General features: G+C 37.6%; 1 protein-coding gene across 12 annotated transcripts in view; it reads left to right on the top strand.

Annotated features, from left to right (window-relative positions):
• Positions 1 to 23110, top strand: part of Rnf38 (ring finger protein 38) — an 87710-nt gene that overhangs the window by 29873 nt on the left and 34727 nt on the right. Inside the window, exons 1-3 of one of the 12 annotated variants that reach the window (XM_010619375.3) lie at positions 2618 to 2734; positions 3455 to 3579; positions 14146 to 14298. The exons of 1 other annotated variant lie outside the window; for it this stretch is intronic. In XM_010619375.3, the coding sequence (XP_010617677.1) occupies positions 3571 to 3579; positions 14146 to 14298 (162 nt within the window). In that variant the 5' untranslated portion in view covers positions 2618 to 2734; positions 3455 to 3570. 10 more of the 12 variants (XM_010619381.3, XM_010619377.3, XM_010619376.3 and 7 more) reach the window with 10 other exon arrangements.

The raw sequence follows: 23110 nt of genomic DNA, 5'->3' as shown, positions 1-23110 counted from the left end.
ATATATATATGAAGACTAATAATAGTATGTTATGCATCGATAGCAGCAACAGCTTTTCCAAGTTCTGCAGTCATCTAAACAAAATTATAGACATTCAGCACATTCCCTTAAAAAAACAAAAACAAAAACAAACAAAACAAAGAAAAGAATAATATCCAGACAACAGCAAAGTTCTGTTGCTGTTGTGGTACCTGGCACCATCACCTGGTTATCATTTCTAACACAGCTTCTATATAGAATGATAGTTGCCTAGATTGTTTTGTGCTGGCTGCTGTTATTCCCATGGATTAAAATGGCAGGACACCAGGGTAGAATAACTCCAGACTCATTTGAAGGCACTTCACTATTTTCCTGTTTGGTAAACGGTGTTTTGTTATTTTTATTTTATTACAATACACTTTTTAGTGGTACTCACTTATGTTATGAAAACCATAGGGGTAGCCTTGGAATCAGAATTCTGTTTTTTGAGACCCAGTCTCGCTTTGAAGTTCAGGCTGGCTCGGAACTCACTTTGTAGCCCAGGCTGGCCTCCAACTCATCCCCTGCCCACCCACTGCTGGGATTACAGGCATAAGCCACCAAACCTGGCAGAACAGAATTCTTTGCCACAGCAGCTTTTTTTTTTTTTTTTTAATACAAGTGCTTCCCCTGGCTATACGTGGCTTTTTAAAACGATCAGGAACTACATTCCAAGTGCTCAGTAGCCACACAGAGCTAGCTACTGGCTTACTTTTTGGTTGGTGCAGATGTAGAATATTTCCACCATTGTAGATGTTTTATTAACATGACTCTTGAACAGGACTTTCTGCCTTTGTAACAGACACCAAATAAAATTTTAGCTTGACTGAAATAGAGCAGATACTCTTGATATAATTTAACACATTTAGCCACCAAAAGTGATTCAGCTTAAAAGTCTGTCATTCGGGGCTGGGGATATAGCTCAGTGGTGCCAACGCCTGCCTCACAAGCACAAGGTCCTGAGTTCAATCCCTGGTACAAAAAGGGGGGAGGGGGCTTTGTCAGTTGTTGGGCCTTTACTAACACCAGATTTTCTAGTTAAATCAATAGAGAAGACTTGCCGTACAAATTATCCAACTTTGAGGTGTTGCAGCATTGTTTACATCTTGACAGACTTCTTAGATTAAGCCTTTAGAGCCCAGTTAGCTAAGAGTGTAATTATTTGAGAGATTTTCACGGAGTTTGCCTCACAAATGGTTGGCTGGAGTACAGAGGGATTCTTTTAAATTTATGGGTGTGGACTATTACAAATTTTTGCTGCTGAGATTAGCATTTGAGGAATCTGCTTTATGTTAATTGGACAGCTCCCAAATGGTGATTTCCCTCCATTTCTTTCTTATAAAGTAGCCCATACTCTAGCATGAAGGAAAAGCTGTTTCAGGGTGGTCTGCATTACATAAACATTCTGTTGATAATTCCAGTGGAAGATGTGGTATTGTCACGCAAACCCATAGGAATAGAGTGGGAACTGTGAGGGATCCAGAGGTTAGAATTTGGGGATTGTAGCAGTGTGAAGGTCTTGAACTTAATCCCCAAATACCGTACAAAAAAAAAAATAGATTGTATTGGATATACTTTAAAGATATAATTGGGACTATAACTGAGGCATGGGGGCGGTTTAAAACTTTGGACACCTCCAAACCGGACATTTTGGCAGATTTTGGGGGAGAGTTGGGTAGATAACTGTATTACATAATGAGGGTATAGGCCTGGCTTGAGAAGAACATGTTCATAGGGGCCAGTTATCTCTTCCCAGCTTTCCCTGGTATTGGAATTATTACTGGAATTTTGATACAGCAGTTGCAAAGCACCTGTTTTGCTCCAGGCACTGGTTTTGGGCCTTGGGATTATGCTCTCAGGAGTCCTGATGTTCCATCCCCATATGGGAGACAAATGTACAGAAATAATTATCATATGGTGTTTTCATATATGGAACTCTCAAAGTTCAGAGGATCCTGAAACATTTTAGTTTGGGTCCCTTTTCCTACCTGAAGCAGCTGAGGCCCAGAGGGAGCAGGAGACAGGTTTAATACCCAAAGAAATAGAACCTAGGTTTTCTCCTAACTGGTCCTTAATTTGTCCTACCACCCTTAAAATAACACTATCTTTGTAGGATTTATCTAATTTCTGCTTTGAAAAGCCCACCTCTTCTATGATATCCCTTGACACCTCTCTTTCCATTCCTATATCATTTAACCATATTTTCCTTGTATTTACTATGTTTTTATGGGCGACCTTATTTCCTCTTTTGGATCTGGAGGTGATGAGGCAAGATGGCTTTAGTCTTGCAGCTTATTTCACACCCTCTAGCAAGGTCTGATTGAGTACCTGGTAAATGTTTACGAAGCCTGAGAGTCCAAGTTAAGTTCGAACCTGCTTGCCCCATTGTAAAACACTTCTGTCTACATCAATAATAATTTCTACCTCTCGGGCCACTTGTACTTTTGGGAACTGAGTTTACGAGAATTTAAAAACAGCCTTGCTGCCCGCGAGCCAAGCGGCTACCTAGCAGCTGGACGCAGGAGGAGGGCCTGGCGGGGCTGCGCGGAGAAGCTGCGCGACCCGATTTGTTGCCGGAACTGGTCTTAGGCGCTCCTAGACGCGCTTAGCCCCGCCCCACCCCCGCGGGGTGGAAACAAAGGGGGCTCGCGGAGCTGAGCCGGAGTGGAAAGGGGCGGAGCGCTCAGGCGGTCTCACCTGCCGAGCAGCACCCTAGGTTTGTGCTGGCGGGGAGGGCGACCCGAACTCAAGCGAGTTAGGCTCTGCCCGGTGCCCGGTGCTGCGACCCGGGACCCTCGAGCGGCGCTGGGGTTAGTCCTGCGGTTGGGGCGCGGAGGCGTTAGCCGACTTTGTCATTTCTGGGCGTGCAGCCGTAGTTTCCTGGCGCGGCCCGTGTGATGGTGCCGGGAGGAAGGAAGCGCCGTTATAGTACCTCAGTGGGAGCCCAGGTTCCGGGGTTGAGGAGGCCCAGGCCCGGTGCTGCGACCCGGGACCCTCGAGCGGCGCTGGGGTTAGTCCTGCGGTTGGGGCGCGGAGGCGTTAGCCGACTTTGTCATTTCTGGGCGTGCAGCCGTAGTTTCCTGGCGCGGCCCGTGTGATGGTGCCGGGAGGAAGGAAGCGCCGTTATAGTACCTCAGTGGGAGCCCAGGTTCCGGGGTTGAGGAGGCCCAGGAGCGGAGGAGCTAGCGAACTGGCCGCTGGCTGAGCGAGTGGTCACAATAGGAGGCGGCGGCCCAGCGCGGAGCTGGCAGGACGGGCCGTGGGCCGTTGGGAGCAGGCCCGCGCGCTGGTCGGGTGGAGATTTGCCCCGGTAGCTCTGCGCTCTTTGTTTGAGCGGCGGTGGCTAGCAGATACGGCCGCGGCCCGCGGGAGACTCCGCCAGCCACCTGGCAGACGGCCCGGCTCTCTTGTTTCCACCCTCTTTGCCGAGGCGCAGGTGAAATGATGTCACTCAGGAGAACGCAGAACCCTGTCGGATAGGTCCTCGCGGCTTTCTGGACTGGCTGCGTTTTGTTCTCGAGGAATGGAAGTTCTTCCTTTCTGGGGTGAAGAATGAAAAAGGTTGGTTTTTGGAACGGGAGTCTTTCAGGTTATTGAGGGCCAAAGAGAATAAAGTTTTGTTTTGTTTTGTTTTCATGTATATGGTTTGTAAGTGAAGGCTCTTTTTCTTTGTTTTGCAAAAATGATGTATATTATTTAGTGAAAGTTGGATATATTAATTTCTCTAACATAAATAGAAGTGAATACTTAAATGTAGCCTTTGCTACATCATATGAATTGCCATTTCATTTTTCTTAAGTTGTGGACCTAACGTGAAAAATGTATCCAATGCTAGTACAGAGTTGCTTTTTTTACTTTAGAATTCAAACCCTTTTGGATCTTATTTGACCTTTACGGATAATATCATTGTAAGCACATTTATTATAAGTTCCTTTCAATAGCAAGCAGTTCCTATAAGTAGGATTGTTTAATCCAGTTTTTATAAGTATAGTTGAGATTGAAGTAAAATTGTTAATTCTGGGAACATGTTCTCATGGAAGAAATAGAACCTATATAGAAGTAACAATACAGCATCAAATATGTGTAGGAATCAGATTGGGTGTGGGAACATGTTAACACTGTGAAATGAAAAGATGAAAAAAAAGATGAAATTTCCAACTTGAATTTTAACTGGAAATTGTGTCAGATACCTCTTTCTCCCAGTAATGTAGTTCATCTTTTGAAACCCTACTAGTCATAAGTCTACTCATTATAGAGGTCGACTTTAAAATTGGTTTTTAATTTTCTGTAAGACTTATTCCTAAAAGAATTGAGGCCTTAGAGACTATGATTGAGTAAGGTTTGCCACAGACTGAACCCGTGAGCCTCCTTTGTAAAATAAGACATAATTGGACTTAATCTATGCTCTCTCCACCTCTAATAACCTCTGTGATTCAAAAAGGTAGTTTTGCTGGGGATTTAGGTCAGTGGCACCGCACTTGCCTGGCAAGTGCGAGGTCCTGAGTTGGATTCCCGGTACCAAAAAGGTTTTTTTGGTTTTTGGTACCAGGGATAGAACTCAGAACCTCGCGCTTAGCAAGGAGGCTTTATGCTGCTATATCCCCCACCCAGAGGTAGTTTCTGTACTTGTTAAAATTTATATGTGCACCCTTAAAAAAAAAAAAAAAACTAACTTAAATCGGCAACTTAATGAGGGTAGGTTAGATATTGAGAGTTTTCTCTCCTAGAACCTCATTTTTGAAGAAGAGTAAACAGGATGTCATAGTCACAATAACTATATCTGTTAGCATCGTAATGTATGGACTGTAGAGTGTAGATTTATTGTCTGTCTTTGCCAACTCATTGAATCAGTTAATTTCTGTTACACAGCCAGACTCCTTCTTAGGCTAAGAGGAAACTGGTAGTGAAGAATCTGAAGATAAAAATCTCTGAAATAGGAACTATGATTATTGGTCAAGGTGATCTGTTTTCTACTTTCATTTTATTTTATCTATTTTCATTGTTTTGTGCTATCTGTAGGCCACTATCATTTTTAAAAATCATTCTGCTGGGAAGGTAATTCTTGAATAGTCTATTATTCCATGGTTTCTGGGTCTACTTACTAATTTTCTGGTTGTTTTCTCATTTAAAAAATATATTTATCAGTATGATAGCAGTTTTTGGTTCTCCTACTTGAATTAGCTCATAGCTTGCATTTTTTCTTTACAGAGAGAACAAATTGATTGTAAACATGCATTTTGGACTGTTTAGTTCTTGTCTACTTTATCAGCAAATGTTAAATACCTGACATGATACTGTTTATCAAGAAATAAAGCCAATGCTTGAGCTCTGTAGTAAATTAATGAGAAAGTAATTTGACACAGTCTCATTTTTAATGAATCATAATGAATCATAACATCTTTTTATGTTCCTTGGTTGCTTAGATCTCACTTCCCTCATTAACTTTTCCAAGATTACCTTTTATAGAAATTGTGACAGTTTTATAAAGGTAATAGAATGACTTTATCTCTTTTATCATATCTTTCAGTCATGTGCCTTTTATATGTTTAAAATGTTGCAGCATAGAGAGGAAAGACTAGCAGTTTTATCTTGGACCTATATCGGTAATGCATCACAGAATCACTACCCTCCAGTGTTTGGACCTTAGCTTTCCAGAATCAGGTTTTTTGATCTTTTTTTAAAAATCATAAGCCTATGCAAAGTTGATCAAAGCCTTATTTATTTATTTATTTATTTATTGTGTTACCGGGGATTGAATTCAGGACCTTTTGCTTTGCAAGGCAGGTGACACAGGTGGCAGCACCACTGAGCTAAATCCTTGCCCAAAGCCTTTTTAAAAAGCAGCATTAAGTCGTGCGTGGTGTAATCCTAGCACTTGGGAGGCTGGGGCAGGAGGATCACTATGAGTTGGAGACCAGCCTGGACTACATAGTGAGTTCCAAGTCAATCTCAACTACATAGTGAGACCCTGTCTCAAAAAAAAAAAAAAAAAAAAAAAAAAAAACCAAACAAAGAAACAAACAAACAAAACCCAACCAGCATTAAGCCAGGTGTAGTTGCACAAGCCTGTAATCCCAGCACTTGGAGGCTGAGGCAGGAGGATTGCTGCTAGTTCGAGGCAAGCTTGGACTACACAAGAAGACCCTGTCTCAAAAGAACAAAAAACAGACTAGAACAGAAAACAGCTTCATTGAATGATATTTACTTGAGGATTCAAATCAACAATTTTTGATAAATTTACAGAGTTGTTGCAGCCATAACCACAATTCAACTTTATAACATTTCTGTCATCCCCCAATGATTCCTATGCCCATGTAGGGCTAACTTATACAGGTATGTATCCTACTTCCAAGGCCCTCTTCCCTGCTCTGCAGTAAGAAAATCCTCTTGGCAGACTCTGCTTCCAGAAAACAAAGCTAAAGAAACAGATTTGTCTTAGGCTCAGTGATGAAGCTCACCTGAAAGATAGGCAGCATTGGGGAAAATATGCCAGCAAGCACACATACAGTAAATATCTCACTGGTTTTCTTTCCTAAGTAGGGATGTGATGGTCTTAATGTAGTGGGAAAACATTGACTTTTGAGTGGTGATATGCAGGTGATCTTTCCCCATTCTCTGATGAAAGCTTTTAGCCACCTCATTCTAATCAGGTGCATAAGAAACTTGTGACATAAACCACAAAGACAAGCTTACTCTCTATCATTTGATTCATTTGGAAGATTACCCTTTTAACCCATAGCTGAGTGCCTGTTATATGCTGCACGTTCTTCTAGATGTGACAGCGTGGTGAACATGACATGAAGTCTTACATGTGTTTTCCTGAGGCTAATTTGACTAATCTTCAGAGTGCTTAAAGTTTTTCTTCCCAATCTTCTAAAATAAATTTTACCTCAAAATAACGAGGTTCCCTGTATAAACCTGTTTGACTGTGGTGTTTGCATAATTCTGTCCCCTTTTCCTTAATAGCATATGTGTTTCTGTTGCTACTTTTTAATGGCTATATGATAGTTCACAAAGTGGGAGTATCAATTTTATTTAGCAAATACTAAACATTGAGGTTACTTTTAGTATTTATTCATTTATTTATTTTTCTGGTACTGAGGATACTAAACATTGAGGCTACTTTTAGTGTTTGTTTGTTTGTTTATATTTCTGGTACTGAGGATTGAATTCAGGACCTTGTGCTTGAAAGGCAAGTGTGGCACCACTGAGCTAAATTCCCACCCCCTCTAGTCCTTCTTTAAATTGCAGCTATTATACAGCAGTGAGTATATTTGATCATATTGCTTTGTTCTTAGTTTGGAGTATAACCTGAGAATTTATCAGATTAAAGATTACTGATCCAAAATAAGAGGTATGCCTTTTAAATTGTTAATAAGGTCTACCTAATTGCTTTCCATGATAGTATTTGCCATGGAACTCCCTGAAGGCTATTTAGACCTTTGAGCAGTTTTATCTTGTAGAAAGTATGCTAATATTAGCCAAGAGACTACCTGCAAATCCTGTCCCTCACCTTTATGCGAAAAACAAATGAATAAAGAAGAAAGCTGTCATCAGAAGCAATTTTAGAAGGAACAAGTTCTGGACAGTGTCTTCTAACTTCTGTTATTTTTAGCACAATAACTGATAATAATTGCCACACACTCCAAGAAGAAGGTTAAATTGTTGATTATATTATGGTTACCAAAACAGAAAGCCTATATTAGAGATGTCCTAAAATAGTAAAGTATTGCTGCTTAAAAGGATAAGCTGTTTTCTGTAACATAAGTCTTATGAAATTTTTTTTTTTCAGTTATGCTGAGTGAATTAACAAATAAATATTAAAGTTGAGAAGTTGCTGAGAGTTGCAGATTTAATCCCCCCTTAGGAATGTTTTCTTGACAGGACTTTGCAAGTACAAGTTACACCTGGAGAGTGGTCTGAATTTACCAAATCTTTGTAATGCTCTGTAATATTCAGCAGTTGCCAGGCTAGAGGAAAAATAAAACAGTATCAACCTGCAGGTATAATATATAACCCTGTAATTTTAACTGAGAGAAAATTTAATGAAATTATATCTAAAACAATTCATAAGGAAGCATGTTTATTTTTAAATAGATTTAAATGTGTGTTGTGGAATGTTTAGTACTTACCAAACTAAATTATAAAGAATAATGCTACTTTAAAATAATTTATCAGGTGGTTTAGTGAATTGGATATGAACCTCAGCCTCTGATAAACTTGGGTTCAAATTATGGTTTTGATCTTTGTAAAGTGTATGGCTTTAAGCAAGTCAGTTAAACCTGATGTGTAGTGTGTAAAGGTCAGAGAACCAATTCAGTTCTTGGCCTGGTGTTAGTGAGGTTTAAAAACCTGTACTGTGTAAATAAAAATGTCTTAATTTATAGCTTTTATAATTCTGGAGGAACTTGGCCATGAGTTTGGGACAGTAATTTTTATTCTCATTTTCTCCCTCTCCCTCTCCCTCTCCTCTCCCCCTCCCCCTCCCATGATATCTGTCTTAGTTATTTCTCTCGTTGCTGAGACAAAATACCTGATACCTAAAGTTAAAGACAGAAAGGTTTATTCAGCTCACAGTTGGTAGAGGTTTGAGTCCACAGTTGACTTGCTCTCTGGGGCAGGGTCGCATGGCAAACAGACATTTCAAGAGGAAAAAGTTTATGGTGGGCAGAATGTAGCAAGCAAGGGAGAAGATAAGCCTCTTTCTATCCCTTATATTGTATCCAGGATTCTGGGATTAGGGAGGACAGTGCTAAACCCATCAGTGGACTGATTAGTAGTCACCCACCCTTAATTGTAGCACCCTTAACCCTTTCCTTAATTGCACCATGAATCAGTCACACACTCTAAATTCAGCCACTTCTGCAAAAGCCCCACCTATGACTGCATGAGGCTTTGGGGGGACATCTAGACACAAGCCATAATAGCACACATACACACATTGTGTTCATTTTGTGCTGTATACAGTATAACAGATTAGCACAAATTTAAAGTACAAATCTGTTACCTCAGTTTCCATGTATCAGGAATACCAGTGTGAATTAGCTAGCTGCTGAGCCCTCTGTTTAGTGTTTTACCTGGTTGGAGTTGTGAATTCATTGAAGACTTGGGTGTTCTTTTCCAAGCTCACCGGGTGTTGGAAGAATGTGGTCTTAACAATTATAGAACTTCTCCCATTTTCTTACAGGCTGTCACTTGGTAGCTCCTCTAGCTCTTAGCTGCTGCCCTCAGGTTCCTGCCATATGGCCCTCTTCTTGACTCCTGACAACAGAGCATCTTAATTTGAAGGGTTGGTGAGAGACCACCTCTTCAGGAACAGTTCAGTCCTCCTTTAAGAGTTTTCACTAATTAAGTTAGGCCCACCCAGCATAATCTTCCTATTGAAAATCTTTGTCATATGCTTTAACCTAAAGTCATGGGAATAAAATCTCTTCACAGTCCTGTCCACACACAAAAGGAGGGACAATACAGGCAAGATATAGTAGAGATGAGAATCCTGGATAATATGCTTAAGCAGTCTGCCTACCCCATGTGCAGAGTCTATAAAAAAATGTATGTACACTTAAGGAAAAGACAAACTTTAATACTAAATTTATTGAGACATCATGAGATTAATACAAGTTACTTTTGGCCTCTACAGTTACAAGAAGTGCTTAAAATGATGGCCATTAACTTCTAGACATTTGTTAGTGCATCAACCTGCTGCTTGGGTAACCTTGGTCATTGAGATTGCTGCATATGCATTTTCAGTTTCTTCTCTTAAGGGCTGGCACTGTAGTGGGTTTTCTGTGATGTATGACATCCTGTAGGGGTTCCTCCCCCATTTGAAGATAACACCATCTGTTGGAAAAAAAAGTCAAGACTATTTTTCTTTTCCTGAAGTGTGTATACATTTTTTGGATGTACTCTGTATACATATACAAATAAAATTATTTTATCTTACAGTGGGAAAGGGTGGCTTGTTTTTTAAAGCCCATTTAACAGTTCCTTCACTCAGGATTTGAATATAGCATTCTATCACTGTATTATTTGTCTTCCCTTGTGTAAGCAAAGGGAGCTTCTGACCAAAGGAAACTATTGTGAGAAAAGAATATGCTTGAAAATTATTAACTTACAGCCACAGGGACCAGAATTGCCAGGTTTTTGTTGAGAGGACATCTGACCCCTTGAGATCTGTTTTTCCAAGAAGTTCTTTGTGCTAGAAATTAGTAAGACTCTGGGTATGATTATTGAAGGCAGAATGCCTTATTAAAACTGACTACAAAAGTTACTGGGTAACTTAAAAGTGTAAGAGGATTGTAGAAAGATTACTAAACCTACATGAAGGACCAGACATTTCAGGAAAATTGCTATAAAGTGGTGAAAAGTGTTCCTTAGATTGAGAAGTTGGGAGTATGAAATACACCTTTCTATAAAATCTTACTCTTACCCTTAGATCAACTCAGGGCTCCTTCCTGTGTGCTAGTTTTTGCCCATGTTACAACATTTGAATATTATGCTGCATATATATGGAATTGAATACAGGGCTGTATCCATGCTAGGTATCCATGCTATATCCATCTAGCATCCTAAGCTTACTTTATTTGGAGACAGGGTCTGACCAGTCAGTCTGGCCTCTAACCCACAGTTCTTTTGGTTCAGCCTTTTGAGTAGCTGAGATTAACAGCATGTGACACTGCCTGGTTTTTGTTTTTTCTTTTTAGAATAAGCTTGATGAAGGTGGAATACATATTTTATCTTTATATCTTCTTTCCTTATATAACTCTTGGCTTGTAGGAGGCAATGAGTAAATATTCCTAATCTAGCGACATATGCTACTTCATAATGGCAAAAGATATTAACACATTCATGTTTGTAGTACAAAAACAAGTTTTAGCTTACCTCCAAAGCATTTTGTGTAAAGAACACATTCTGAAGTTCTGCCTTCAAGTGTTTTGCTATAATTCCTGGGGGGATCTTTGGAAGTAGTTTTATTTTTATCAGTGGGCATAGTTATCTGTAGTTATCGCAGTTAACCAGAAACAGTTGAAAAAGTTCTTAAGGATTATTACAACAAGGATACTAATAGTTAGCATTCAGCTAGGATTCAACCAAATCCTATCACAAATTGAGCCTCCCTAAAACAAAAATTGAAGATTCGAAATACTCTGAAAATCTGAAACCTTTTGAGCACTGAGTGATACTCATGGAAAAATTCATGCCATGGAGCTCTGTTTCATGCACAAATTATTTAAAATATATAAAATTACCTTCGGTAAAAAAAAAAATGATAGCATATGTCTATAATCCTAGCACTTGAAGAGGCTAAGGCAGGAGGATCACAAGCTTGAGCCCAGCCTAGTGATTTATTGAGAACCAGTGAGTACCGGTCTCAAAATTTTCGGAAAGGAATAGGGAGGTAGCTTGGGGCCCTGGGTTCAATCTCTACTATCTCTAAATAGGTAGCACTACCTTTTTCTTTGGCTTCTTTTTGTCCATCTTGCCATGCTGAACATTTTGCAGTTTCCTGACCACACACCACTTTTTCTTGTCAGTTACCTGTTCATAGAACCTAGTCCTGCCTAATGTTATAAATTGCAGTGATTTACTTTTTTTTAACATTTTTTTCTTTTTATTGAATTTATTGGTACAATCTAGGTATACAATACAATTACATTCATCATTGGGATTCTGTACCTTTACATAATAGGTCTTGAGTCTCATTTTTTCCCCTTGTCCCTGCCCTCCCTTCACCCCCTCCTACCCTCCCCATTTACAAACACTTTATTTCCATTTTTTCAGTTTCTCATATTTTTTTCTTCTCCCTTATTACCTTTCCCCCACCCTTCCCACTTTCCCTACACCTTTAGCCCTTTACTTCCTATTTCACGTTATTAATTATCTCATTAGGATCCTGTGTACTATAGTTTTTCACACCAAAGAAACTATTCGGTATTTCAGTTAAATCTCTGTATGAACATTAAAAATAGGGAATCCTAAAATAAAACTAAAGAGGAAAGTAAAAGAGAAAAGACAATGATGTAAGATTAAAATAATCCTTAATTCTGAAGATGAAAATGGTCCCTGAGCATATTTAAATCGCTTCTCGCTCTTATAGTCTTATCTTATTCTTTTTTTTCATTATTTAGAGAATACTTTATTAGTTTCTGTAATCAAACCCATGTAGATATGACTTTACATATTTAGTACGATGTGTTACCCCTGTACACATGGAAAAAAAAAAAATTAACATTTCTAGACCAATATGGTTGTCCATTTCTGTACAATGCCAAGTCAACACAGTAAATTGGGATGGCTTTTTCCAAAGTTGGCAGCACCGTTAAAGTTTCCCAAAATTCAATTTATATGTGTGTGTGTGTATATATATAAAAAGCCTGATAATAGCAGTATGTTATGCATCGATAGCAGCAACAGCTTTTCCAGGTTCTGCAGTCATCTGAACAAAATTATAGACATTCAGCACATTCCATTAAAAAAATAAAGAAAAGAATAATATCCAGAAAACAGCAAAGTTCTGTTGCTGTTGTGGTACCTGGCACCATTTTTTCTATTAGCATCTACTCATCATCTGGAAATTCTCTTTCTAGAGAAATTCTAGAGCAGTATCATTAAATGTAGCTCTGATAAAGCACGGTCCCTACTATGTATCATAAAGCAGGTACTAGATATTTTACATTCATAGAGGTATGATACAGTACCGTCCTACATCAATAATACTAGATTCAGTTTTGGTTTGAAATTTACTTTGTCTGCAAATAAGATTGCTGCCCCTGTTTTTTTTCTGGGCTCCTGTCACATGGAGAATTGTTTTCTATCTTTTCACTTTCAGTCTATGGGCTTCTTTTTGCACTAGGTGTGTTTCTTGTATACAACAAATTGTTGGATTTTGCTTCTTATTCCATTCTCAAGAGAGTCTATGTCTCTTGATTGGTGAGTTGAGGCCATTGACATTGCTGGTTATAACTGATATGTACTGACTTATTATTGACATGTTATTGGCCTTTTGTTGTGCAGTGATTTACTTTTCTTCCCCCCCCCCTTTTTTTGGTTATACCATATACTTCTTAAAGGTAGAAAACCATGCCTTTTTGGTTTGGTGCTTGTCGTCAAAATAGACAAAGACTGAATGAATGAGGCAGTGAAATTCTTAAAAACAAAACAGTGTTAAATTGCATGATTATATAATAAGCAAGTCACTAAACCTCAGTTCCCAAGGAGAATTTCTCTTTAGCAATGTAGTGGAACAGGGGATATGCATGATTTGTTTTGTTTTGTGCTGGGGATTGTACCCAGGTGCTCTCTACCAGTTCTTTTTATGTGAGGAAGGCTCTTTAAATTGCCCAGGCTAGTCTTGAATTTAATCCTCCTGCCTCAGCCTCCCAAACAGCTGGAATTGCAGGCATGTGCCACCATTCCCGGCTATGTAATGTACATGGTTTTTAAAATACTGAATTAAGTATATTTACTATTTACCTATGAGTTTAAAGAGGATTAACACAGTCAAGTCAGATGTTTAAAGATGCAGTCATTTACTGCTTATGATCGTGTCCCTTTTTTTTAGATCACTAGACTTATATTGAGTAAAGATATCTGTTATTAAACGTAAGATTACTATATGCCACATAATGTGCAGTCATACATATGCTAGTTATACAACTTTTGCCAAAAATATCGTTATATTTCTTATTTTTCTTTGCATGACCATTTGAAAGATTAAAAGTAGAATGAGAAAAAAATATTAATTTTAGTTTAGGCAAACACTCAATCATTCTGTTCTTAAGATAGGTGATTTTACCCCAAGTTTTCTTAATATAAAGTCTGACTTTTCGGATTTCAGAATTAACACTAATGGAGAAAGTGTCAGTAGGTATTTGGGAAAAAGAAGGACTTAATATTCTTAAGCTGTACCATTTTGTCCAAAAGTTTTTGTAAGAAAGATCTGTTGCCAGAGACAACCTATGCCATTCTTATGTTTTGATGCTTAGAGTTAATTTTTAATTTATTTCCAGTCTCTGATAATCAGAATCATCAAAAACTAGAAAATCCAGACTGTCCTTCATAGGCATGATTCTCCATATTGGTGCGGCTAGCCATGAACTATCCTTTTCTTCTCCCTCTTTTTCTCAGATATCTCCCGGGGCCAATTCAGCACCTCTACCTGGCCATCCTCCTAACAAGGTGATTTGTGAAAGGGTGAGACTTCAGAGCCTGTTCCCTCTCCTCCCAAGTGATCAGAACACTACCGTTCAAGAGGATGCTCACTTCAAAGCTTTCTTCCAGGTTCTTATATATTTACCCTTTCCCTACACAGGGCTAAACGTCACAGATACATTCTAGCTTGTTTCTAGGAAGGCTTGAAACAGAATTCTTGGTATCATCTTCTTGTTTTATATTGCATGTGGAAATAAGTTTTCGTCTTAGAGGATATCCTCAATAAAACTTTCAGCTACCTGTTCTGAAGAATGTTTTTCTTCTCTTGAGCTACTGTTAATTATTTGACCACTTAATATTCTTGCTTTTCTGTGTTTTTGGCCTTAATCACTTGTCCTAATAAGCTAAGTCTATTAGGAAGGTAGAATATATGAAGTGTGTTTGAGATGTTTTTTAAAAATCTTCACTACATGATTAGTGCCTAAAGTTTTATAATTTACATATATTTCTGAGAGAAGATAGGATTATTTACCTTCTGTGTCTTTTGGTATCTGTAGAAAAAATGTGATTAATTTTTTAAAAATATAAGGTGAAAAGAAGAAAAGAGATATAAATAGATTAAATTTGTCATTAGGTTATTAATTAGGTTATTAAATATAATAAGATTATTATGATTTACTCACATAAATCATTGACTACTAGACTTTCAATCCATACTTCTAGAGAAATGTGTTTTTAGTAAAAGAAGTGTTATTTTCACAAAAGAACCGAATTACAGGATTGCTTCGGGAAGGGAGGTTTGTGGGCTAAGGCATGTTATTTGTACTTACACAAACCTGACATAGTTTTAAAATAGTTTATAACCAAGTCTGAGACGTTTGGATAGAGGCAGCTCATTTTCTCTTCATGTAGGAGTAACTTGTTGGGGCTCGGAACTAATTTGAAAGAGAGATGCTTGTGACACATTAAGTTGGGCGTGTGAAATTTCTAAGGATAGCTATGTAGGTGATCCAGGGTGCTTCAGTCTGGCATTCCTTGTTGGAATTTGTGCTAGGTTCTCTGCTTTGCATATATTGTCTTTTTGTTTTTAAACTCACAGTAAACTGCTCATCTAGTTGAGGAAATCGGCTTCAGAAACTTACTGAGATTCCCAGCACCTAGTTATTGGCAGAGCAGAGACACATCCTGCTTTAACTGTATGTTGTGCTCTGTATTATACTACCTGTAGATACCAACAGATATTTATGTAAGCACAGTGCAGGGTGTGTTGAGGCATAGTTATTGGTATTGAATTGAATGGCATATTAACTACCATTTTGATTACAGCATCATCTACAGTAGCTTGAATGTTAGTAGATGGACAATAGCTGAGGAAGAAATTAACTTTATCTTTACTGCTGCTACCAGTAGTTATTTTTACATTTTCTATGTTCTCCATATTTCCTTTCCATTCAGGTATTGTGGTTTGAGTTTTTTTGGTGCTGCAGTTGAACTCAGGGCCTCACACATGCTGCTGCTAAACTTATTATACCTACAGTCTCCCTACCTTCTGCTGAAAAGTGAAAAGTAATCACTTTTCAGCCTTTTGGCTAAGATCAAGTGAAAAGTGAAAAATGCATATTATTAAATTTTTATTTATAGTGCTAATTTAACAAATCATTCCTTTTTAGGCTGTGAAAAAGGTCCAAAGGTACTTCCTACTAAGGATGACCAGAGGTTTTCTTGCTTAATTACTCTCCTACCACTTGTTTGCATAAAATAAAATAGATCTTTTTCACAGTCCTTTAAAATAGTGGTAGCTCAACTAATTCTGATACCGGAATTATTTGTTAGTTCTATCTATGCTTCTTATCCTTAAAACCTACTGGGGTACCATGAAAGGGGTAACCTTCCCAGCCATCTTCTTTGCCCACTAAGTTATTCCTTTAACATTGTGTACTGTTCTTCTTGGCTTTATTTTAGGTTCCTTCCTTCCAACTTTATCCTTTTCCTTCCCTTTGGAATAATAAGCCTTCTGAAAACACCTACCTGCCTCTTTCATTTTTTCCCCCCTTAAAGCGTCATCTTTACTTTCTTATCCTAGACAACTCCTCCTTTCTTCTGAGGATATTACTTTCCCTGCAGCCTTCTCTATAGGTAAATAAATTAGTTTTTTGTTTTTTGATTTTTTTTTTTCCTCTCTGCTGCACTCGTGGGGTTAGATGTATGGCTCATGAATACAGCGATCATAGAGAGGAGAAAGACTTGATCTTTTCCTGGGCCCTTGCTGTTGTTTCTGAACAGCAGTGTTCTTACTGAACAAAAAGGTCATCCTATTTTGAGCTCTCTTTTGTTATTCATCCCTGTTATTTACCAGTTTTGTTACTGTCCTTGTCAAAATTTTTTATATTTTGTTTCTATTTTATTTGCTTGTTTTATATGGTAGTACTCCTAGACTTTTTAGTTGTAGAAAAATGCTGATGTTTCATTTAAATTTTGTATGTTTTATTTCCTAAAATTATGAAATATTTTATATATTATAACGTTATAAAGCAGACACAGCAGTTTAAGAAACTATTACCAGTATTTTTGAAGCTCCGTATGGCATTCCATTTTATATCCACTTGCTGTCCCATTTCTGTGCCTCACATAAAACCTGTGTTTTGTTTAGTATCTCAGTATATGGTTTTACCACATACAGTCTCCCTGTATTACTATACTGTTTAATTTTGCTTATTTCTAAACTTAATATAAATGTTATCATGCTTTGTGCGCTTTTCAAGATCCACATTATTGCATGTGGAAGTGTAGTTCTTTTTATTGCTATTCATTAGATGAATATAGTGTTTTTTATCTCCTTTTTTTGATCAACACTTTCTTGATGCATTTTTAGGTGGTATTTTAATGATTCTGTAGAAGTGATGTCTTTATTCAATACTCTCAGAAGTGTAGGTATAAACACATTTGCATCTGTGAAGTGTTTAAAATTACTCTTACGTGCCTACTATAATATTTTTAAAATTTTTAAATTATGATTAATTAACATAGGGTAAAAGTCAGCCTGTTAATGTGTTTTGACAAATACGTACAGATATAGAACCAAGTCAGTGTTTGTAGTTAAAGATAATATGCTTTAATAAGGTAAATAAATAAGTAGGTTGTGAGAAACTTGAATTTTGTGGGTTTTTTGTTTTGGTTTTTTTTTTTTAGGGTACTGGGGATCGAACTCAGGTCCTTGTGCTTGCAAGGCAGGCACCGGAACCACTAAGCTAAATCCCCAGCCCCATGGGAAACTTGAATTTTTATGTCTGGCTCAACTACTGATTTCAGAGATGTTTGTGTTATCTTAATGACAGCTTATGTGATGGCTTATATTTTGTAAATTTGCCAGTTAATTAAATGATTAAAAATTTTGAGGATTTATATAGAGAAAAACACTCAGTTCCTCAAAGACAAGACTGTTGTAAAAATACAAATGTGCAGTTTTAATAAATATTCTTGCCGAAAATAGCAGCAATATAGTTAATCCTTAAATTTATAAGGAAGATTATTGAAGAAATTAGAGGAAAAGTCATCTGTAAGGGAAGGTTGTAAGGGGAGATAAACTATAATTTACACCAAATTATTTTGTAAATAACAGCTCTTTGTCAGTGACTTCCAAGTTGGTAAATTCAGAGAATAATTTTTCAGCCCTTGTCTTATGTAACTAATCATTTGGATCCTTGAAACTCCCACTGGCTTTAATCACACTGTACTATACTTCTCTATCAGCTACCCAGCATTAAATGTTGGATTTCTTCTGGTCAGTATTAAGCCATCTTCTCACTATGCTGTAATGGGCTGAATCGCCATATTTTGATCCACAGTGGATAGGTTATATATCTGTGCTAATGAAACTGATACTTTTAAGAGTATAACAGGTGGAAGTTCTGTGGCCTAGTGATAGAACTGTCTTAATGACATAGCACAGTGTTTTATTCACATTTATGGTAATGCTGATGTAAACCTAGTACTACCAGTTGTAGAAAGGCATCTCACAGTTATGTATGATACATAATACTTGATAATAAATGGACTGTGCTATAGGTTTATTCATTTACTGAATGTACTAATTATTTTAGAATATACTCCTCTGCTTATAAACATAGTTTAGTGGATCCTAGAGTTATAACCAGCCTGACATACGAACAGCTTGGGCTATAACCCTGAATTTTTAGTTTTAACTTACAACCAAAATCTTCAGTTATGACGCAGACGTTGGCCACTTGTGCTTCCAGATGGTCTCAGATACCTATTTAACCCTTGAAGAGTGGTGGAAGGAACATTACAACATCTTTTGTGTGTGGGATTAATTGAGAAATCACGGGCCAATGTCTAAGGACACTGAGATTTGCGTAGAAGAGAGCGTGGCCTAAAATTATACAGGAGTGAGACTACGAAGGCTGTGTCTTTAATGGATCAGTGTGAGTTACAATCAGCCCTTGCAAAGGAACTGAGTTTGTAAATCAAGAGTCCACTGTTTGCTGTGAAACATTATGCCACTTCAGCAGCATTCTCATATATCTTGTGCTTACTGACATCTCTTTACTGCTTCAAGAGGCTGCATTGACCTATATACCTAGAATGATACAAGTATGCTCTGTGTTGTTTGTGTAATAATAAAATCATCTAACAAACACTACATATTCCCATCATTTGGTGCATGGTACAGGTTCATTAATCTGTAAACTTTTTATATGCCAAAAACTCCCCAAATTCATATTTCTGGCCTTTCAGCTTTAGCTGCAAAAAGAACACCTCCACGTAGATATCTCAAAGGATCTCTGATTTCAAGTTACCAGTATCTTTTTCATACTGGTTTCATGTTTACACTCAGATTTTTAATTTTAACTATTAATCTTTGTTTATACCTTGAAATGTAGTTATAGGTACATGGTGAATGGAATCCAGTACAGTACTCTGATGGAACCAAACATAGTGATTGAAAACAGTAGAGTTACTGGGACATGGTAATGCATGCCTGTAATCCAGCTACCTGGGATGCTGAGGCAGGAGGATCACAAGTTCAAACCCAACATGGCAGCCCAGCAAGATCCTATCTATCTCAAAACAAAAAGGGTTGGAGATCTAGCTCAGGGTTTCCTGGGTTCAGTCCTCAGTGCTGAAAAAAAAGGAAAAGGAGAGAGAGAGTGTTTAATTGTAGCATCAAGTTAAATTTTGTGAACCAGTGATGTATAGTTAAAAATTGGGGAGCTGGGTGTGGTAGTGCATACCTGTATAATGAGACACTGTCAAAAAAATTTTAAGACAATTGGTAAAAATCTAGAGCATAACATCACTAATATGTTCTGGTAAAACAAAACAAAACAAAAAAAAACTACTCATATAGACCCCTCTGTCCCATAGGAACTGACTTTATTATAGTGTACGTGTTCTGGTGGACTTGTAGTTATAGCCAGTGATAGTGACACAATTAGTTTCACACAGTATTGGGTTCTATTCATTGTAATGGAATTGCAGTATTATATACCACTAGTTTCCAAGCACGCACTGTACATAAAATTTAATTTCTTTGAACTTTATTGTAAAAACACAAACTTGGATCATATCAAAAAGCAGAATTCTGTTTTTGCTTCTGGTTACTCATGGTAACTTGAAAACAACATTCAAAGACTCTTTTCTCTCCCGCATCCACATTCTAACATTCTGAGAGGATGTATTGTTTTATCTGGTTGAGAGATTGGAGTTTATATATAGTGAAATCTTTGAACTTAGTAGTACCAGAGCTGTGCATCACAAAATAAAAACCATGTGAAAGAGAACAGTGTAAATTGTGTGGTTTAAGGGGACAGTATGTTCACTGAATTACTTTTCAGTTAGTTTCCCTAAGAGAAACCATTTTGTGTATATCTGAATATGATTTAAAATAAAGACTTCAGTTGTGAAAATTAAAGTACTATATAGGTTGTTTTGTAAACTGTATTATCTGATCCAAATAAAATGTTCTTCATTCTCCTTTTATCCTTCTATTGCAAAACAAAAAAGAATGTCTTGCTTATTCTTTTAGTAAATTGCTTAGAGTGTGTTAGTTTTTAAAGTGCTTTCATATTTATTTAAAATTCAGTGAGTTCTCACTAGGCTATGGGCAGTTAACTTTTTCTTAGTTGTATGAAGTTGATTGAAAAATATGAATTTTAATTATTTTAATTTTATTATGGTAAGATACTGCCATTAATTACTTTAAAGTGCTCTCCCTTGCTTTGACCACCCTTTTCCCATCATTCTTGCTACTTTCTGAATTGGTCCTAGAAGTCTTCTTTCTTGAATGACTTCATTTGCACTGTCATGTCTGTCTTGATGTCCAAGATCATTTCAGAATGTTTTATCTTTCATTGTAATTTTGGTTTGGGAGAAGAGCCAGAAGTTGCCAGTTGGGGTGAATAAGGGAGATTGAGACACACTATCATGTTTTGTGAGCCTGTCTTTTGGAAGGATGGCTTTTGGCAGCATCATACACTGTGGGGCGGGGGGTACCGGGGATCAAACTCAGGTCCTTGGGCTTGTAAGGCAGGCGTTGGAACCACTGAGCTAAATCTCTGTCCATTCGCTGTATTTTTTACCACACCTCATAAAGACATAAAAGAGGACTTCCAGAACTGCTTCAAAAAATGGCAAGAAAGGTGTGATAAGTGTGATCTAAGTGAAGGGGTAATGTTTTGAGGCAATATGTCTTTTACTGTAATACTTCTGGAATCATAGAGTACATTCTTATGCCTGCTTCCTGGTCATTTTTACTGGTAATATTGATGTTTTAGTTATAAAACAATTTGAAATTAATAGAGGTATAGCTCTGCACTCATTAATGTTTAATGCCAAATGTGCATTCCTTCCTTCTTTTAGTCCCTTTGTTCCTAATTTGTATGTGTCCTGTACTATAATATCTGCACAGTATACTGTACCAATAGAGCCAATACTTACACATGATTGGAATCAATATCTTATAAATTTAAGTTGTCAACTTGAAAAATCAGCTCTCTGGGACAAATTCGACAAGGAGAGAAAGGTAAGAATTTTCCTCCTGAGAATTCAAAATGTAGATTCCTTTATGGCAATTTATTCATAGCAATTTTTGCGGGGGAAGGGGGTACCAGGGATCCAACTCAGGACCTTGTGCTTGCGAGGCAGGTGGCAGAACCACTGAGCTAAATTCCTGGCCCTCACAGCATTTTTTCTGAGTCCCTTATTTCTTAATTCCCTGGTTGTCAAAGTTTGATCTCAGACTGGCAGCACAAGCATCACCTGGGATTCATATTAGAAGCTCCAGTTCTTGGGCCCCAGAGTTACACTTTCTTCTGAGTTAAAAGACTAGGGAGTAAAGCCAGCATCTGTTATTTCTGAGGCATGCAGAAGTGTAAGAACCACTGGCCTGCCAGTAGTTCAGCAGCACAGTGTCTGCCTGGCAAGTTTGAGGCCCTAAGTTCAGTCCTCGGTACCAAAAAGAAAAAGAAACACTGGCCTAAATAATGGAAGCATTTCTGTAAATTCAACTTTGTGTTTATTATCAAGAGTCCTAGTGGTAACATAGTTCTTGAATGAGTTAATTTTTAAGCTTAGAGGTTGCAGATAGCATAGGCACTGACAATTTGGACCTCAAACATGGTGTGAAGAGTGAACCTGCATTTGAATTCTCATGGGAAAAATCTTTCCTCTACTATAAGTCCAGACAAACTTCCTTGTTGACTTTATATCAGTGGGATGACTTTTTCTAGTTTTCCTTTTATTGTAAGTTAACATTGCTTTGGAAGTTTTAGCTTTGTGCAAGGATTTCAGTGACATCTTTTGTCCTTCCTGAAAACCTCTGAAAAAATAAATCTGAACCAGGTATGGTGGTACATCCATATGATTCCAGCACTGGAGTCTGGGGTGGCTCCTGAGACAGGAGGATCACAAGTTTGAACCTAACTAGATGTCTTTGCAAGATTCTCAGTACATAGACCCTGGGTTCAATACCTAGTACCACATGCCTGCCTAAATAAATGAAGTAGCTCATTGTAGAGACCCTGGATTCATTCTCCAGTACCAGAGAAGAGACAGACACAGAGAGACCAATCTGGTTTTCAGATTGTTTTTCCTTCTTGTTTCTGGGTCCTTGATTTTTGTTTTCTGAGTACAGTGTATTGTACTTAAGCCATTACTTTTAGACCTTTATATAATGATTTTTGCTTTGAGTTTGATTTTTGTCACAAAATGTAAGTTTTTAGAGTTGGTTTTATATAAAAGTTTAAATAATACTTAATGCTCTATCCTGTAACTACAGCTGTGATCTTTCTTAACTTGTCCTGAGTTTAATTATTGAAAACCAGTAAACATTCTTCATAGCATAAATACCTATACATTATCCATTTGCAGAACCAGGAGTGTGTTTGGCCCACAGAGAAGGACATATAATCCTCTGACTGTCCATTGCAGTCAAAAAATGTTTTAGAATGTTAAATGGGTTTGCCTTACTTTTTGATTTTCCAGGACTGAGCACCTTTTATATTTTTTATGACTAATGAGCTGTGCACTTAAATTGTATTAAAATCTTTCAAGTTAGCAGTCATACTGTTCTTACCTACATTATTTAGGTCATTTTTTTCTGACTTCTAATTTGGAATAATCGTTCTTCAGTCTTGCTGCACCGTCATTCCTGGGATTTTTTTCATTATGCTTTTGGTTTACATTTACCTCTGTTGGAATGTGTGTATCTCTTTCAAATAGGAGAAGGAGGGAGTGTGCAGGCATACACATAAAATCAATTAAAGGTGGAGTGTAGTGAAGCATGCCTATGATCCCAGTACTCAGGAAGCAGAAGCAGGAAAATCATTACAAGTTTTAGACCAGCTTGGGCTACATAATGAGTTCAAGTAGGCCTAAACTACACAGAGAGACCTTGTCTCAAAATACCTTAATATTAATTAAT

The sequence above is a fragment of the Fukomys damarensis genome, unplaced genomic scaffold, assembly GCF_012274545.1.
Source record: "Fukomys damarensis isolate Sample0158 unplaced genomic scaffold, DMR_v1.0_HiC HiC_scaffold_36, whole genome shotgun sequence".
In the NCBI taxonomy this organism is placed as follows: Eukaryota; Metazoa; Chordata; class Mammalia; order Rodentia; family Bathyergidae; genus Fukomys; species Fukomys damarensis.
The sequence above is the reverse complement of the archived record's forward strand: the minus strand, read 5'-3'. Positions and strand labels throughout refer to the sequence as shown.